At 37.3% G+C, this 20,512-nt stretch overlaps 1 protein-coding gene across 1 annotated transcript; it reads right to left on the bottom strand.

Moving 5' to 3' along the window:
- Positions 1-2,200: 2,200 nt before the first annotated feature.
- Positions 2,201-20,068, bottom strand: LOC135694886 (uncharacterized). The gene is made up of 5 exons (XM_089109662.1): positions 19,725-20,068; positions 17,119-17,416; positions 15,886-16,015; positions 12,525-12,673; positions 2,201-8,877 (listed from the first exon to the last, which is right to left on the bottom strand). Exons 1-5 carry the CDS (start codon positions 19,763-19,765, stop codon positions 8,368-8,370), a joined length of 1,128 nt encoding a protein of 375 aa, XP_088965788.1. The 5' UTR covers positions 19,766-20,068; the 3' UTR covers positions 2,201-8,367.
- Positions 20,069-20,512: the final 444 nt, after the last annotated feature.

Here is a 20,512-nt window from a genome sequence, read left to right as displayed (position 1 = left end):
TGCGTTGGTCCGAACCATCTTGAATAAATTGTTGGAGACGCATCCAGATCCTGAAGCCGTTAACTGTTGCCAATTTACATCTAAAGACGCAAGATGCATCTTACCGTAAAAGCTCTATTAAGCCCCCTCTCTCTATCAAGCCCCCTTTCTATTAAGCCCCTCCTTAACAAGCCAAATCTTAAAAAAAGCCTCCATTCTCTATTAAGCGAAAAACATGCTCATTTACTGGGTCTCTTAACGGGTGTGATGATAATAAAATCGTGTGCATTAAATAAAGCCCATGTAAAGACTTACCTGTGCGCCTAAAAACTCAGTCGAAATTTGTTTAGAAGATGCCCCAGAGTGATCAATTGATCCTAGTGATTTTGATGAAGATAGGGACCTTATAATTGATTTATTAGACTTTCGAAGCTGCCAGCGAAGTTTTCTGAGAACATTTGTAAGACATTTTTATTACAAAGTAATATACAAGGGTAATTTTATTATATTTTTTATTTTAAATTTTTAATAAACCCCTCTTTCTAATTCGCCCCCTATCTTTAAAGCCCCCCTCTAGGACTGAAACAACAAATAAGCTCCCGGGGGCTTAATAGAGCTTTTACGGTATGCTTCGAACGCAATCCGCAGAAAATCATTGCCACATCCGTAGGCTGAACTGCAAAAAGGGTCAAGGTCGTGAAGCCGCAAATAGGTTCCCTAAACTAACAGCATTGTTCTTGGAAGAAGAGCAGGGATGAAGCTAGAGACAAAAGTTCAACATCCTGACATTTCTATTCTACAAAACTGCCCTCAAGGATGTACCAAACAGCAAACATAAAATGACATTGTGGGAATCTAGGAGGCATCTCTTCAGATTATGTATCCCTAGAAGCAAGGCTGTAGGGGTCTGGAACTCAGGCTAGGCTGTAGCGGTCTTCAACAACATAGGAGAACGAACATTGAAAATTTGAAATCATATAAATACAGTACAGACTGAAAACATCTTGTACAGAGGGAGTACTTTTTGCGGAGTACATTTGAAAGTTTTTGACGCATTTAACTTTCGGCTTTTTCACAGTAGTTGTTTACACCGGTTGGTTATATAATAGTTTCGCTATTTGCTTTCGCAAGTATGAATTATTTATTCATGTATTAGCGAACATGAATTATTCAGGGATGATTATCAATTCGGGTTCGTGAAAATCAAATTTGAAGTTTACTTCCTCTAAGCAACACCTTAATTGAATTTCATTTATTGACCTGAAATAGTAATAGACTATTCATGGGGATTCTGACAAGTGAAGGTTAAAGTTGCATAATATTCCTTACATTGCAAACACTCGAGGCTGTGCTGTTTCGGTGTAATAACCACAAATAAGCAAGTGGTGCCGCTTTCTCAATTATTAACTTCACCAAAGCATTATATAACTAGGCCTAGTTTTGGACAGGGACCTGTCATTTTGGTTCAAAGTTTGACAAATAATTTCGCACGTCTGAAAAATGTGACCAACAATCCCGCAAACATGACTAAAACTAAAACTTGACCCATGATTCCACAAGACAATATCATTTTTCATATGTCAAAGGTCATATATCAATTTAATAAAGCATATGTTAGAAACTAATGCTGATAATCCGCTCTTTTCGATCGAAGGTACCTCTAGAATAATGACATGTCCCCGTACTTAAAGCTATCAATGCCCGAAAGAATCAGATACAAAAGTGTATACAAGACAGAGGTGGCGCCAGAAATCTTCCGACAGAGGGGCTGGAGCTTCCGAAAGGGGGGCTAAAATGACTGAAATAAGCAGTTTTCGTACGTTATTTTGTCAAATTTGCTCCGACAATAACCTAAAATTTCCTCCGATGGGGGAGGGGGGGGCGGGGGGCTAAATGCTTCCAACGGAGGGGCTGCAGCCTCCCCCCCTAGCCCTCCCCTGGCGCCACCACTGATACAAGATAATGTGACAAAATTGATTTGTGCGATGGGAATGGCTGAGCAAATCTGATACATGAATCAATTTAAAATCATGTAACAAGTTCAAATTTTTCCATCGAATTGGTTGGGAGAATCGGATGCAAAAATGAATCTAAGATCATGTGACAAGGTTGATTTTGTCGATCGGAAATGCTGAGAGAATCTGATACATGAATCAATTTAAAATCATGCAACAACGTTACGTGTTTGCATCGGACTAGTCAGAAAAACCAGATACAAAAAATTATTTTTAAAAATGAATCTTATATCATATGATCAGATCTTGTTTTCGCATCGGAGAGGCTGCGAGAATTGTATACAAAACTAACATAATACCATACGACCATTTCGAGCTTTTGTTTAGTAACAAATTCAATACCCTGTGCAGGGATTGATTGTTTATTTGATATTGTGAGAGGGAAGCGTATCCAAAAACGAATCCAATAACGTGGGAATATTACTTTCAAGGCTTCAATATGCACTTGTTTTTGCATTCAGATAGCATAAGAGTTCATTAATTATTGAAAAACTCATTATTGTTGCCTAGCGTCTTTCTGGCATTGCAGACCGATGTCACATGACATTTGATTAATTTGTAAGCGATTGTATCATGCCACCATGGATAAGGATGTCACATTCTCCCACGCATCTCAATCAATGGCGTAACGTACGTTAAGGCCGATTTCCACTTGACATTCTTTGTGCGCGTGGGCGGAGCGCCCAAATCTGAGCATGCGTAGCGAAGGGCTGCTGTCAAGTGGCCAAGCGCACAAAAAATTGAGACCCTATCAACTTTCTGGCGCTCACAGCGGATGCAAAATCGAGACCAATTGATTTTAACTACGCATGCTTAGATTTGGGCGCTACGCCCGCGCGCACAAAAAATGTCAAATGGAAATCGGCCTTTAGTTCGATAACTAAGGACATCCGACCAAATGAAAGGGGACCCCAAAAAATTTTTAAATCCGTGTTCTTAACACTTTATTCAAGTTAACTTCATATTCGAAAACGTTCAAAGTTCTTCAACTGAAGCTGCTACAACTCAGCCTTCATAACGAGAGAAAAGTATAATTTTTTAACTTGCTATTGTGATTCACGTACTGTGGCTACATACAGCGCTGGATGGGACTTTTTGCCGTCCCAACGGTGGGGCCCCGTTTCAATTTTTCCTTAGGGAACTAGATGCCTCTGCTACGTTACTGATCTCAATTTTTCATCTTTCTGAAGTATTACCATCTTGGTTGGCAAGTAAATTTCCTTTGTGAAAAATTTAATTATCTGTAAATTGACGCAATAATTAATTTGATGATTCTTAAATTTACTGAAAAACTCTTCATGCTTTCTACAATTCCCCTTATGACGACGAGCTTATGAAGCCCCGAGGCCAAAGCGTAAGACCCCCAAGCAAAAAGTGTAGCAACTAAATCGTTGGATCACAAGTGTATGAGAAATCGGTAAATACAAATTTCTTGATGAAAAAAGTTATGAAAGAAACAAGATAACGGGCCGTTACCAATGGGTCGATATGTTTACTGGCCATCAATTTGTTGCCGACAGCTTGATTTTATTTAGAAACAGAGATAAATTAATTTTCAAACAGAAATTTTAAAGAAAATTTTGCAATCATATTGATGTTTTATCATTTTTACTCAGGTTTGAAAGCTCTTTCCGATAACATCATCAGATTTTAAAAATTTAAAAGTCGAAATTTTGCTATTGCTAGATGGTTATGCGAAATTCCCTAATTACATTCACTAAAGATATGATAATTGACGATGATTATGCTTCTCAAAAAGCAAAGAAAAAAAGGCAGGAAACAACGGCACGAAACAACAAGAATTTTGCATATTTACTTTAAACTCATAGTCTTAAGCATATATTTTTTCACATAAATATTGAGTTATTTTAAACATTTATAATCACATTGTATATTGAACCACCCAGTGTTAGGACGTGTTAATATTCTGAAATGGAAGATATAAATGTTAGAATTTTTTAAGTTGCGAGGAAGCATACAATATAAATTACTTTTTTAGACGCATTGCAGTGCTCCTGGTTTCCTTTATCAATGTAAAATCTATCCTCTATGTCTATATGTCTTTGATAGGGACCATTATAGGTTAGCAGCTTCGCGTCTCCGAGGCTCCACGGTTCCGAGGCTCCATGGCTTCACGGTTTTTCGGCTTACGGGTTCTACAATCCCGGACAAAAATTGTTGAGAATTTTCGAGGAAAGTTGATATTTTCTCTCTCTTTTGAAAAATTACTCCCCCCCTCCCCCAATTCAATCTTGAATGCATGATTTTAAAGAAGAAATGATAGAACTACAAATTCCACATTGATTCGGGGAAAGGGGGGATTCGGAATTACAGGGGCAACGTAAAGTAGAAAATTGCAAAAAATTCTATTTTGTCTCAACAGTTTTGCCTGGGATTGTAGGCTTTGCGGCCATATTGTCGACTGCGGCTTACGAATTTTACGATATGTCTCAAACGGATTGAGGCCTCTGCAATTTTCGCAGGATTCCAGTGTTTCTACGAAATTGATGCTTTATTTTGTAAAATATTAGTGGAGAACTCCTTGAAAATCAACATTTTGCTAAAGTGTTGCCTTCTTAAATAAAAATTAAAGGTTCTGGGAACTTGAAAGCCTAAAAGCTCAGAAACGTTTTAGCTTGCTTATATCCAGTCTAACGTGTTAATACTTCGTCTTTGATAACGTTGAGCCATTTTGGCCACGCATAAAGAAAGAATGGAAATACAGAACTTTTTGCATATCGTAAAGACTTCAGGAGGGACATATTCTTACGACTCATTCTAGCTAATTTCGTGCAATGTTTCAGTCATCTCATTAAATACATTTGTTATCATTCGAATGAGTATCGAATTAAGAAAATAAAATTTATCATTTTCTACTGTTTTTACAGTTTAAAAGACAAAAAATAAATACCGAACAAAGAAAAAATAAGTACCGATTTGTTTGTGTCATTTAACTATAAAGGTACAATCGAGAATGCTACTTACGTTTACACTGTTCATTATTTACATTCTTTACTTTGCAACCCTCGACCGAGACTTAATTACCGCAACTAACATTTCGAGTAGATATAAAATAATCCGTCATGTACACTTAGGGTACAAAAGTCTGAAAAAGGTAATCAAAAATGGCGGCTCACAGTGGCCAAGGACCAAAACCGATAAATTGCTAAATTGACAGAACAAATCATTAATCAAAATCATAAATTATGCACATGATTTTAGTGAGGTCTTTAGTGCTGTTGCTACATTTTTTGGAAATCAAGTATCTACGCCGAGATGGCTCTTAACTGCTTACCTGCTTATAATCATAAAGCTATTTATGGCGATTTTTTAAAAAAACTATTCAACAATAACAAATCTAATAGTTCAAAGATACAATTATGGAAAAACTAAGCACAATATTCTGCAAAAGATACAGCCATGAAAGAAGTAAATGTTTAGAATAAAATATTATTAGGGTTGCTTAAAAAATTTGATTTTTTTTCAAACGACCTATTGCAGAAATTGGCCGAAAGTTTTGTTGCTTTGTAATCCTCTTGGGTCATTAGCCAAATGATCAGGTTGAATTCGTTCAACGAGGCAGTATCTGGAAAAATTCTGTAGATTTTTTGTAGAAATATGTTTCGTTCTTCATTAAAAAGGGAGCAAGCTAAGAGTAAAAGGACTTTATTCTCAACTGCGAAAATATTCAGCGATTTGCAATGCTGGCTAAACCTTTCGTCTCTCGAAGTTTTGTTCTTACTAAAACACCCTGTTTCAATTAAAAGATTATGAGCAGTGACCCTAAGTTTTGCTAATATGCATCTCACTGTAAAATCTTGTATGTAGTCAAGGTAAGACTCAGATTTGCAAACTGTTTTAAATGAGGCGTGAAAATTTTGTTTCTGCTTTCATTTATGTGTTCCTTCAATCTTCCAAATACTTTTGACTAAAAATGACTTATGGCCTTGGTTTTAATAATAGGACGAGTATCCGATTGTTGCATGCCATAGCGTACCCGTAGGTCGCGGGCATGAGATACCCAGTTAAGCCCCTGCCAAACGTCTCGATTTTTCACTTGATTTTTTGCTCAACAAGAAATCGAGTGAAAAATCCAATCGTTTGGCCATCCATGCTCGACTTCGCTCGATTTTGAGATCAAATGTCAAGAACAAGAATCTAGTGAAAAATCGAGTCGTTTGGCCAAGGCTTTATCACTATGCATGTTTAGAGAAAGACGAATTGCTTGATAAGCTAGACTATTATTGGTGTTGTCTAGTGCTTCAAAAAGTCTTTGTGCTTTCTTTGTCTAGTGCTTCAAGAAACTTTCTGATGTATGAATGAATTGTAGCAGTGTTTCCAAACTTGGTTTATTTTGGTTGTGTGAAAAACGTTTTATCACCACATTGATCGCACAAAGGAGATCACACCTTTGATTATCATATGCATAACATTGCAGCAACTTTGGGTTGATTGTGCCCCGAAAGTTATGACTGAATTTGTGCGAGCTTTTTACGCGCAGCTGAGTATTTTAAGCCGAAAACCCACTCCCGAAAATGATCCGCGGATCGGATCCGCGACTGACCAAAACGGATTGAAAGAAAAGTTGAAATCATTTCAACTTTTTTAACCCTTCCAGTACAATAGTTTTCTTTTGATCAAAATCGAATTAGAACTTCTTAAACAATAGAGCACTTGCGTCGTGAGGCAAGGATCCCGTGTAGAGTGCATTTCAAACTGATCCGATCCGCGGATCGTTTTCCAGAGTGGGTTTTCGGCTTTACCCTTTATCAAATTCATCTAAGCCTAAGGGCCCACGCCATCTTTTTGTGGAGCAAGTAGTTTTAAAGCTGTAATAAAAGGGAAAAGAAGTCTTGGCCCCCTACTTTTTCTAGCCTTGGCCCCCTACTTTTTCTAGCCTTGGCCCCCTACTTTTTCTAGCCTTGGCCCCCAACTTTAAAATTTGTGGCTTGGGCCCTGAAATTTAATTCCAGCCCTGATGTCACCAAAGAATGAACAGACAAGGCCGGCAGAATTTTGCAAAGAGATGAGGCAAAATGGCCGACATGCCACCATACCAGGCACCGCGGAGTATTGAGAAACGTGGGGGGTCTAAAAGAGGTGATGGGGAGCTAACACTGAATAAAAAGAGGCTTTACTGATGGTTCTTCTTTTTATATCGTATATTTCTGGCAAAAAATGGGGCTAGAGCCCCCCCAGTCCCCTACCTCTGCGGTGCCTGCCTACACCTTCTTTTACAATGCTGGAACGCTTAAAAAAATTCCTTCTCTGAATATTCCAAACAATTATATTATCTGCAATAAAAAAGTCGAAAATTTTTGGCTCTCAAATTAGGCACCAGAACCATAACGTATCTTAAATTGTGGGATAATGTTTATATAAAGTTTGGGTCAGATTGGACTATTTCTGGGCCTCCAGAACTCTATGTAAAGAAACAGTGATGGCGCCAGCTACAACGGAATGATAAGGTAATTGGTGTCACCAGTGAGACCACTTGCTTCTTAAGCCTTGGCCAAACTGGGCAACATTGTCGGGCAACATTCACAAATCCCGGATGTTGCTCAAATGTTGCCTAGTTTGGCCAAGGCTTTACTTCATTTTGGTGCTATAAACTAGGTGTTTTTCGTTGGGCAAGTCTTATGAATATGACCTAAAACTTCTGAGTGACTTTCTTTTATCAAATCTTAGAAGATCGATGTGGACCATGTATTGACAAAAGTATGAGAGATTAACCCTCCATGTCACACCCCTTTTCGCCGCCACTGCAAAAAACAGGGCCATGATTAATAGACACCACTGCAAAATTTGCAGGGTATAAATCGGGTGAAGGTGGGTGAAGGTGGGTTGCTGATGATGGCAGACTTGAAAAATCACGAAAAGCTTTGATTCATGAATATAACGAATATGATTAAAAGTTGGAGGGGCATTTCCTGCCGTTTTGACTAAACTCTCACATAATTTTAGAGTTTTCTACAACCCAACATTAACAAGACTGGGTAAGGGCCAGGGACGAATTTACCGGGGTTCTAGGGGGTGCGGTGTCCCCAAAAAATTTTGTTTTCTTTAGTAAATTTTGCTTTGATTCGGTAAAAAGCATTTTTGATGGCCAGTAGTAACAAAATAATGCAAAAATTTACTTTATTCATCTTCTTATCGTTTTCACCTTGAAGTAAATAAGCTTAATTCTTAAAAGGATATTTTCGTCATTTTCCAGACATCTGAAAGGTGGGACACCAAAATCAAATAATTTTCAACCCCTCCCCCCCTAATCCTTGCCGCTTAATCTGTCTCTGGCCAGGGCAAGGACTTTGGTCCAAAAATAATTTTGCTTTTTGGCTGTCTGATGTGTTAAGTGCTTTGTTGCTTTGTGTTGCTACTGAACAAAGATAAAAACCTGTTTTGGATTCAAGTATGCCGATTCCTTGGGCCACTGACGGAAGCTTCCACTATATGACGGGCTGTTAGTTCCAACTCCTATTGCTGAGTCAATACTTCCGCAATCATCCTCGTTGTTTCCAAGTATGCCAATTCTAATTTGAAACTGATTTCTATCATCTTTGATATTGAATCCTTGCCTGTTGCAGTTTATTTGCAAGGGTTCGCTGATTTCTGGCACCAAGTCTTTCCACGCTTGCCTACTCAGTTTCGTATCTGAACTCTGATCAGATGAAAATACATCAAGCAAAGATGACGACAGCTTTGGTATCTTCAACCACTTAATGGTCTCTATTGCAGCACCTTTAGTCTTCATTCCAATGCACACAGTTTGGAAATCAACACTTTTAAAGGCATCAAACTTGGCATTTCCATCATTGAGGTTTGTGTCTGTGTATCTGTGCAGTTCTCCATTTGTCCAGAGGGGCGAGTTTGAGACTAAAGTGTTCTGGTAAAAAAGAAGCTACAAGTTCAGTGACATGAAAGAAAATCCCACAAAATGAAATTAAAATCCATCACATCATCAAGTACCTTAATTCTGACTGCATCTTTTAGTTAGATGTTTTATTAATTACCGCCCTTCCCCTGGCGAGAAAGGTCCTTTTGCATAGCAGTCCGTTGCTCATTGCGAGAAATGCTACGATGGGGAAGGGGAAGGGGATGAGGAGGGAGGAGGTGAGAAGGGGCGTTGTGTGTAAGTGGCGTGGCTTGGGGCTTCGATTCAAACATGTGACCGAGTAGCTCATTTGGTAGAGCAACGAAGTACAGAGTAACTGGTTGCAGAGATCGATAACTGCCCTGGCTGTTTCACTCGATCACAGTTTCTCTCAGTATAAATTCCTTTATCCTTTGTATGATAAGCCGACCCTTTGTGAACCCCGCAACCGACCTGAAACTTGGAAGAGTCCAGGAAACAGGATGCATTTAGGAATCAAAGTTGTTGTAAATCGATAATATTAGCCTGCAAGTAGTGGCAGTTCCAGGTACTACAGAATGGGAGGGTTCACTTGCCACGCCCCTTTGCCTCGTTTCAGTGCTTTTATACGAGGTTAATTTTTCAGGAAATATGATCTACCCCTACCTAACGCCTTGTAATCCATTTCTAGAGGAAATGTGTTGAACATGTTCTGGCTGTTTATAAAAATTTCAAATTCATTTTCGGAATAAACAACATAACTTCGAGGTAATCCTTGAAGCAAACTAACTTATCGGTCTCAGAAACTTTTTCACTTGATTCTCATTCTTCAAAAGGGGCGCATAATTTCCAAAAAAGGGGCGCCAGACTTGCTTCAACTCGTTGAGGGAGGGGCAACTGCCCCTAGTTGCCCCCCTTGAATCCGCCACTGAATAAAATGCTGACACAGTTTTGAACCATTTGAAAGCAAGTCAGCATTTAATCAACCCTAAAATGTTTTGTTTTCGAGTCTGACTGATAAATTTGGAAAGAATCGATCTTATAGGCTCAGTTGACATTCAGCAAAATTGCAAGTTGGCAGGTTGACTTAAATAGCTAACATTAATGACTTCCTTACCCCATGAATGCCACAGTGATTGACGTTCTCTAATATTTCTATCATTTTTTCCCTTCTATATCTAGGCAATTAAAACATTAAGGCTAGGCAAGGCAGCAGCTACTTCATATGATGCCAGGCATAGAAGAAAAAGACACAAGGTCATCGAGTTACCTCTATAAATGGCACTCACAAAAAATTTAACCATTCTGTCACTCAAGTCAACAAAGGGACAAAGAACAAACCAAGAAAATAACTGTTATTTAAGTTACTTAACCAAACAAATAAAATAAAATAATAAAAAATAGATATCGGGTAGCTGCATTCAGTCAGGTCGTTTTGTTCCTCTGATAAAGGATATTGTAGCTTCCATAATTATTTTGCTGGCAAATTCATTCAACAATGGAGGTCCATAGAGAAGCAGTGTGCATAAGGATTTTGAATCATATTGTGAAATGTCTAAACCGGGAATTTCTGAGTGTTGACCAAGGAGATCACAACGCATTATCAGGGGCGTCACTTGAGGAGGGGTATAGGGGGGGGGGTGTTTCACCCTTCAACCACGAAAATTGGACCTTCTCGCAGGGCAAAAGTGATTTTCCCAGGGCAAATGTTTTCTACCAATGGGTCTTCTTTGTTTTTTTTATAACTTTAACAAGAAGTATGCTATGCTTGGAATTTGTCTGTTCCAAACGTTAAATGCTTAAGTCTACCAGTGACACAAAATAGGTATTGCCAGTGTAAGCTAAGCTTGGAATAGATTTCTAAATAGATTCTGATTTCTTTTCACTGTGGACTTAAGTGTTACACCCTTGGTCGATATTAGCGTCTTATTTTAATAACCATACAAAAAGACAAGTACCGCTTGCCAGAAAACTAAGAAAAAAGATGTAATCCCAACCGTGTGCCTAAATAAAAGCGGCGCCTGTCAGAATAGAAATACTACAGTACATTAAATGTTGCTTGAAAGCTTGTGACTATAAACCGAGTGTGACACTTTAAACGGCGTTATTTGGGTTTAAATTTTATTGAATAGTTTTGCATAGTTGGGTCTAAATTTGATCTGGCTGTAACCAGTAGTGTGATTTTAAGCGAAGTCGACTGTGTACTGTCTTTAATATGAATTTTATTTTTTTTGGATGACATAGAGTGTATTGTATAAATTCCTGTAGGTTTTCAAGCTTGTGTTGCCAGAAAAAAATTATGTCATTGATAAATTTTTTCCAAAATATGTACGACGCCTCATCGGGACACTGCGGTGCCTTAAGGGATGTTAATAAAGTTTACCAATACACTCTTTTTATAAGAACCAGTAAATTGAAGTTCAGGCTGGCTGTTCTAAATTTTTTCGAAAACCTGAGGATGGATTGTTCGTAATTTGTTCTTAAATTATTGCGCTCTAGGGAAGTTTTCAAGCCTCGTTTGCCAACAAAGTGAGTGAAACATCCTTTATTTTACAACCAGTTTGAAAGTTCGCCGAATAAGGACCCCTAGATGGTTAAAAACTCCTCGTCTTTTAGATGAAACATTGTTCAAAGTTAAATTTTACAGCAGCACAGCCTCCGCTTGGTTTTAACTTTTGACCAATTTAGAGGATTGTGTTTTAATAAAATTGTTCATATAAAAAAGAGAGTGTACAGGCAATATAATTATGCTTGAGAATAAAGATGACCATTTGTTTTGCTTTATATGCAGCGGGATGGTTTCCCCATAATGATTTTTAATGGCATTGAGGGAAGCTTTTGTACACTCATCTTAAAAAACGTAGGATGCTAGTGTGCATATCAAAAGCATGTTGTAAAAAGTAAGGGCATGCTCTTTAACTTCAGGATGAAGGGTTGCCTCACTCATTGTAAAACTTTATCTTGCTCGCCTCCCCAAGGTTAGGCAAACTCGCCTCCCCAACGTCGGGAACTGGTGGAGACAATAGGCAAAGGCCTAAGTGGGTAGGAGTTACCTTGATAATTATTGTAGTGTTATGAGAACCGCTCCCCACATTTTCAGCTTTTGCCAGGGCAGGAGAAAATGTTCATTATCTTATTTTGCAGTTCCGAAATCCTGATTAATTTGGAGCTAGAAGTCCATTTTCACAAAGAGTGGAGTAAATTTTGTCGATAACAGTTTTTTGAAGATCTTTCCAAGAATCGGAAGCAGAGAAATAGGCCTGTAGTTTTTTTTACACTGCATGCTGCCCTTTTTGTGAATGGGAACGATGTTTGCCTTATTCCAAGTCGATGAATAAATCTCTGTATCAAGACTTTTTTAAAAATCCGGCACAGAGGCTCAATAATAGAGGAACCATAGGCTTCTATCATTTGGGTAAGAACCTAATTTAGAAGATATTAGTACTAGCCTTTACAAATAGAGAAAACTTAATTGAGTCATGCAATTGCTCAGTGATGCTGATCGAAAATTTTATAGTCCATTTTTTGGGGTTAAAATTTTCAAAAAGTATTGTTAACAATTTTATCATGGACAAGGCAACAGTGATTGCAAATTTTGAATCTTTAAATGTAGCATTAAGTAAGTCAAAGGCAGTATTGATAAGTTCAGTTTGATGGGGCTTCATTCCCCTGGTACTTACTGTTGTCCCATCAACCTTCATTGCTAGTGTCCAACCTCCTTGGCCACAGTCGCCATCCATCATACAATAATGCTGTCCAATCTCATCCAGCGAATAGATTCCGCTTGTTGTAGAGCCTCTGGTGTAAATTCGTTTACAGCTGCGCTTGGCTGAAATGCAAATTTATAAAGCTGCAATAAGTCTCACACCTATGCTTTAAATTTTCGTATTGTACATACATGAAGTCTCATATAAAACAAAGATTATCCTAAGTGAAAGTTTAGGTTCTGTATGCTTTGACAGAGCTAGTATTTAAATGGACTGATATTGGATGAGATTTAAATGGATAGAGGTACCGTGGCACTAAATGGATCATTTGAAAAGTTTTCAGGGGATTATTTAGGTTTACCTTCTAATATATTTTTATAATCCATTAAATGTATTTATAATCCATTAGATGTATTTTTACAATTTTTACTTTCTCTGTCAAAGCTGAAAGAGCTTTCAAATTTCCTAATCGCCAACTCATTTGACTTATAGATTAAGAGATGTAATGCAGTTAATTTTTGTGGGAATTCAAATAATTTGAGAAAACCAAGTCAACTATATAATCTCATTCCGTATCATTACTTTAGAGCATGAGGGCAGCTAGGACTTTGACATTGGGGGGCCCGAAATGTTATTTTACAAACATATAAAAAATGACTATATTAATAATAATGTACAGAGGTATTGCACAAACATGCACAAACCAACACATTCGCGGGAGTAGGGGTAACGAGGCAACATGTGCACATTTTCAAACTCAATACCATCTGCAAACGTTTTGTTTTTGGGACCTCTAGAATATTGGGAGGCCCAGGCCCCCTCTGAACCCCCGCTTGCTTCCTCCTGCTTTAGAAGACAATAGCTTGCAACACAACATAGTTCGAAAAATATTCAAGAAACATAAAATTAAATTATTGTTAAGTTTAATTTTTATCAGGCTTACGAGAACCTCAATATACTAGATTGCGTGCTGTACAATGTAATAGAAAAAAAACTATGAAAATTCAGTAATAAATTGTACTAGAAATAAAATGATAGATCATTAATAGATCTTTTTGTTATAAGATAATTTGTATTTTATCCTAGAACAATCTTCTTAAGTCCATAGTTATTTTCTCACGAAAACTTGTTCATAATCAGACGTTTTTCCTCGGAGATTTGGCGGACAAAGCATCCGTTTGTAAACAAATTATGTTTCCACTTTTCGTGGCATATTGAAATGTTTACGGTGTTAAACTTTTAAAGGCTCCGTTGTCAAGATACCTTATTCAAATGAATGATAGACGATAACAACCCATGTTGGTATACACACTTTTTTATACAAGAATATTTTCTATAAGTATATTAACGCTAAAAATCGCTGAAATTTAAGATAATGTCAGGCTCAAAATTATTCTTAGGCTCAAAATCAAAAAAAATTTAAGAACATTGAAGCTCAGCAAAAATCAGGTATTCATTTAAAAAAACGTATCTTTGCAATTGGCCTACCGATTACACGGAGACACTCACGAATACTCATGAATATGGAATGAAATGGAGACCTATACGGTATATGGTAAACTTTTGACATATACAATAACATACTGTATTGGTCTACCGATTACACTGAGACAATTGTGATTACAGTATGAAATTAAGACGCAAACGGTAACATCTTGAGGCAAATACGATATAATAAGATACCGTATTGGCCTACTGAAATCGATGAAGTTCCCCAATGCCAATATGAACAGAAAATTATTATCGTGTGAGCGACCATATTCGATGCAATTTGGATATTGACCCACTTGTATTAAGTATATTCTTTCAGTAATACTGTATAAGATAAAACCTTTATCGTAAATACGAACAAATCTGATCAAAATTTAATGCTGATGAACACGTATGAAATGATAACGCTGACCAACACTGTATGAAATCGTTTTCGTGTAGGCGATCAATTCTGATACAAATTTGATATTGATTTTGTACGTTTTGCACGAACTAGATGAAAAATTTGTCACATAGACGACTAGGTCTGTTATAAACATTTGATGCTGATGCTCATGTATGAACTGACAACGCTGATCAACATGTTATGAAGTGAAATCTTCATCGTGTACACGACTAAATCAGAGCCAAATTCGATTCGAATCCACGATGATGCCACCTGTCCTTTTATAAGGGGGGCCTAATATAAGTTTGCGGCTTCACGACCCCATTTCTACGTGCGATCTACGGATTTGGCAATGGGTTTTCTGCAGGTTACGGCTTCGTTAGATTACGATTACGACATGCGTCTTGCGTCGTTAGATGACGTGAAATGTCAGCTTGTTTGTGTTTGTGTTTGTATGATGTTTGTGTTTGGTCAAATGCGACGTGAAACAGAGTGAGAACCAAAATAACTTGACATAAAGTTACTTCTAGCAATGTTTCCCTTTATTCTTAGCGAGTATTCACTTATTGTGCCACGACACGTTTTGCAATCCTTGTGCATTGTTTTGCGGCTTTTAGACCTCATACAATAGGCCTCCCAATAATAGTAGCCTTTTTGCGTATCCGTTAACAAGATAAACTATTTCATATCGTACTTGTTAACGTCTTCACTTCATACCTTATTCGTCAGCGTCTCCGTGTTAAAGGGACACTCTAGCCCAAAATTTTTATTTCAGAATACGAGGAAATCAGACCTCCTGAAAACGAATCTGTTATTATTTTTTTCATATCTTTAGCCGTTTTGTAGTTATTAGCGTTTGTAAATTGGTCATTGAGTTGAATTGTTTATGGTATCATTTGTATATGGTATGATATTAGTGTTCATTTAAAAATGGTATCGTGTAAACAGTTTTCTTATTTACGGATGAAGATGGGTCTAATTGACATTCTTAACTAAATTGCATAATCATGTTTAAAATGAGCAGTGTACATAAAATGAAATTAAAAAAGTTTGATCTGTCTATACGGTCCATTGTAAGTGGGGCAAAGGGGCATTTGCCCCTGCGTCTGTTAGCAAATAGGAATCCGCTCGTAATTAAATTGTCTCAACTCATAATTAGACTCCTAGTAGCATGGCAATTTTTGCAAAAACAAATCATATTTGTACTGTAAAAGTTTAACAATGCTTTACAAATATGAACACTGAACCAGAACACTGTTCAATAAGCATAGCTTCTCAGTGTCCTAAAACTATCTTCAGATGCTAGGTAGAAGCAAATTAAAAAATATAAAATAAACATGCTGCCTTACAATACAAAGAAAACAGGCAAATTTTGTAAATTTTCGGTGGAACTGTAGCTGTTAAACTGAGTTGAGAGTAGGGGGTTTCTACTTAGATCAAGACACTACTATTACTCACGTAATGCAGAGCAATAGGTAGAAATGTTTTCCATTGAGCAGGCAATGCAACGATAGCCAGGGCATACGCAGTCATCAATGCAGACTTCGTTTTCCTTGCAAGGCTGCTCTCTTTGGCAAAATGATCCAATCTGAAATCAAAATTAATTGTAAGTAACAGGTTATGCCTTGACAGAAGAATGACCAGAACTGGCGGGAACAGTCTCATATCATTTTTGGGTATGTTATTGAAGAAATAAAAGAGGAAAAACTAAAGACAATGTTCTTCTTTTACGCTTTTAGAATTTTCTTTTAACGCTTTGAAAAAAATGGTAACTTTTTAAGGATTTTTTTATATGCCACTTAACTCTTTTTCGTGCAAAATGTGACCAACGTGTTTCTGAATAATAGGGGTAGAAGTTAGATATCAGCTTCTGGAAGGTATCGTTTGTATTGCGCTCTATTCTATGCGTTTTATTAAGGACAGTCTCTGTCTTATGTATTTTAATTTTGCATCGTTTTCAGAATAATGTTGATTTTGCATCGCTCAAAATTTCAGAATAATATTAAATATCAAACGCAATGCCTAAGCAGTGAAAAATACATTCTGCCAGCTATTTGTTTATTATTAAAGGCAGCAGAAAGATACTTATATGGCATAAGCCGTCAGTCAGTCAACTACAGAGTACCAAAGCGATGATGTCATAAAAATAATCTATTTTTAGAATTTTTGAATTTTGATGACATAAGTTGAAAGAGCGTCATGAAATACCTGAAAATATACAAAATTAATTTAATTTGTCACAAATTGGCTGAGATATGGCCACTCCCCTCTCGAGCACAGGCTCTTGCCCCATCAAACCTCTGTAATTTGGACTTGATTAATAACTTTATGAACCAGGCCAGAGTAGCAGTAATCCGTTAGCTAACTTTGAATCTTTCATTGACCATATCTCGCCCAATTTTGAACATATCCAAATGATTTTGCTAATTCAAAGGTTGTTTATGTCGTTCTTTCCGATTATGTGGTCAAATTTTAGAAATTCAAAGAGATTTTTTGATGACGTCACACTTCGCTACTCTATTAGCCAATCAATAACTGTGTGAGTTGCATCACATTTATTGATTGGCCAATCTTTGATTGACAGCGGCTTAGTTTTAGTCACTTTGATATCTGCCAATTGCCAATGAATGAAGAAACATCTTTAAAGAAGACAACGCATTTCAAGCGCAGCAACTAATTTGGTATGCTTACCAGGGTCGTTTTTTGATTTGTCGCGTAATATGTCCAGTCACTCTTCTTGACCAGATCGTTAGGCTTGGATACGTTTGTTTCTCTGCTTAGCTCACAGTTTTCACTACCTGAAACTTTGTAATTCAATGACTGACAATTGTCCGTGTACATGCAGTGAACCTTGCAATCCTCAAGGGACATTGTCAGTCTTACAAATACGTTGTGATCTAACGCATAGCCAGCTGCGGAAATTGAGAAGTTCGCTTCTGTTTTGCACGGGAGCCGTAGAATCCAGCATGTTGTCATGTGGCAGAATAAGCTAAAAAGTCATTATTTTTTTTAATAGAGGCACAGGTGGGTAATTTGGGGGTTGACTTAATCCAGTGGCATCGCCAGACAAAGAAATTGGGATGGACAAACAATATTTACTCGGCCACGCCCTTCAGACACTTGGAAAACGTGGGGAACGCCCTTTTTAGCATTTTTGATCTATTTAAAATCTTTGGAAAAGCAACTTTTTTCAAGAACGAAAATCTGGTCACCCTCCTCCCTCCCCCTCAAAGGTTTTTCAACAAGTTTAAACAAAAAAGGAATCGATAGTTTGGAGTCCAGCCGAGTTTTCCATCCCGAGTTCACCCCGTTGGGACGCCACTAATATCATCTCCAGCTTTGGCAACTTCAAGGTTAGAGCTTAACTCTGACTTAACAGCATAGGGTCTCGGGCAAATTATTTTGAAAGTCAACCACTTCTTGAAAATGAATGTTTCTTGAATTAAGAAAAACAATCGTTTACTTGAGTCTATTTTGTCGTTAAAAAGAATTTAGAATAGTTAGTTTTGCAACCTGTTGGAAAATTTCGAAAAGTTTTACTTCTTGTCAATCTGTATTAAAACAGAAAATTGTTTTGTTAGTTATTCGAGAGAATTAATCCATAAAATTGCAAAATTATTTGATATGTTGATTGTTTTGAAAGTTATTTCAACGTGTTAGAGCTTTTTCTTGAACACAATGACCAACAAATATGAGGACAGTCAAGGGGCACAATATGAGGACATGCACTCTTGTAAAATGCGAACGAAATTTTCATCTAAAAATGATTTCTTCGGATATTCAGATAAAACATCAGGATTCTTCTACGTTGTACAAGATTTCCATGGAGTGAATTGCTGCTCGGAGCCAGCGATAAAAATTAGCGACGGGAATGATTTTAGCCATTTCCCGGGGGGGGGGGGGTACCCCCATTAAGGCCTAACAGGGGGTCCAGTCCGTTTGAGGGTCTTACCAAATGGCCCATTTTTGATAATAACTAAACTACTCAGTTTAGCTTGGGTTTTGTTATAGATAATGAATAAGATTTTTCTTTCCCGAAACAACAACAATCAATTATGAAGAAGTTTGTCTAAAAAGGACCAAGGGCGCACAAAGAAATGGATGCTACCAAGGAAATAATTTCGCTTTTTATGCTACCGTTTGAAGGTTTTTGTCAAAAAACACTACCATTTGAGGGTATATTTTTAAAATTTTAGCGTTGGCCCTCTTCGACCCTGACCCCCCTGTCAGGCCATAATGGAAACCTTCTATTCAACTAAACTTAGATTCATGTAACTGAACTCTTCGGTTGGAAAACCAGTTGAGTCTGCGCGCAGGCTAACTAAAGTAGACAGCACATAAGGCTTTTTATCGGTCTTCTTATACCTCAAAATCGCAATTACAAACACAAAACAGATCAATGTGCCTCAAGCAGAAACTGTCATTTTTGCAATACGACTAGCAAATAGTTTGATCCTAACAAAACTAGCTTTTTCACTAAGAAAGTTAAACGGCTTTACTGCACTTTAAAGATGGAGACCGTTTTGTTTTAATATCAGATATTCATATCTAGACTTTAATTTTTCTATTTAACATATTGTTTGCAATGTTTCAGTGTACAGATACGGACAATTCTATTTCAAAATAAAAGCGACTATTTCATGGCTTCTGGAATTTTTGAAATAAAACAAAATGTTTGAATATATAGAAGGGAGGTTATGTTAAACGTTTTTGACACGATATTTGGTTTTCTCTCCCTTTGAGCCAATTTATTAACGGAATCAGATTAAACTATACATCATTCGATGCACAAGAATGTGGCGATTCCAACCATATCAAAACAATTGGCAAAGCATGTAAAATGACACTTTAAATAAGCCTGTTTAAATAAATAGAACCGTACATGGGATACATGCAATATTGTAAATGAGACATGCGAGCACAACCGCAAAGCAACGTAAAAAAATTATGGAAACCTTCGTTAAAATGGGATCCAGGGGTGTAGTGATAGGGAGGCTCAAGGGGGCTGAGACCCCCCTTGCTAATGCCAAAAATTTGCAAACTTCTACCTTTGCTATTGTTTTCACAACATTTTATGCAAGAGCCCCCCTTGTTATTTTGATAGCACAACACCACTGATGGGATCTCTTCCTTTTTCAAAATGTCTATTGGTTCAAACATGGCTTCATTTTGTGCCTTGAAATTTCGGCTAGTAGAATGTGAAGAAATCAGAAAAATTGATGTTTTCATCCAGAAAACGTTTACCGTAACCTTACGCCTTGGATATCAACATCGAAAATAATAATAATCATGCTCACCTTAAAACAAACAGGACCAGATAAAATCCACTTTCATCCATTTCTTCACATAATCCTAAGGTTTCTTGTACTGTAATGTTTTGTGGGCTTGAATCGTTATTTGTATTTCTACAACATACCTGTGCTAATGTGGAGCGTTATAAATTATTTAAATGTTTTCATACAAAGCGTACAGGTCCTTTTCTTACTCGCAATAGCAGTTTCTTCAAAGAAACTAGGTGGAAGAAATGTCAAATTACGTTGAATAAATATAGCCCATGTGTCAGTACATTTATTCCATTAGCACACTGTGCAGTCCATTTATTCTCTATTAGTGTTGGTTTGTGGTCTCTGAACCCAAAACATGTACCAGCAATTTGATCATTAAAGACAGGGCCCCTGGGTCTTAAAAGCTGCTTGCGTTGCTCTAAGAAATCTTAATGATTTTATAAATTTCTTCCAATCTATGAACGTCAGGAGCTGAAAATTCACTAAAACAGGGAAACATGCCCTGTAAAGACATGCTCAGAATGTGAAATGTCAGGAAATTCGCAGTATTCAGCCATGCTATTAAAGAAAGAAGTCAGATACATTGAAAAAATATCTTCTGAGTTTGGTTTAATATCTTAGCTGGAACTCTTCCATACGGAGTGGCCTCTTTTTGCTTTAATTTCCTAATTTGCTTTTCACCCTCCCTGACAGATGTCGTTTGAAAGTCGAATTCATTGGCCTCACTAAGATTACCTCTTATTCTTTGAATACTCGGATAAGATTGATATTTTCTTACAGCCCAGGGGCGCAGTGGCTGG

Source organism: Rhopilema esculentum, chromosome 8, assembly GCF_057945365.1.
Source record: "Rhopilema esculentum isolate cy_ngs chromosome 8, ASM5794536v1, whole genome shotgun sequence".
NCBI lineage: Eukaryota > Metazoa > Cnidaria > Scyphozoa > Rhizostomeae > Rhizostomatidae > Rhopilema > Rhopilema esculentum.
The sequence above is the reverse complement of the archived record's forward strand: the minus strand, read 5'-3'. Positions and strand labels throughout refer to the sequence as shown.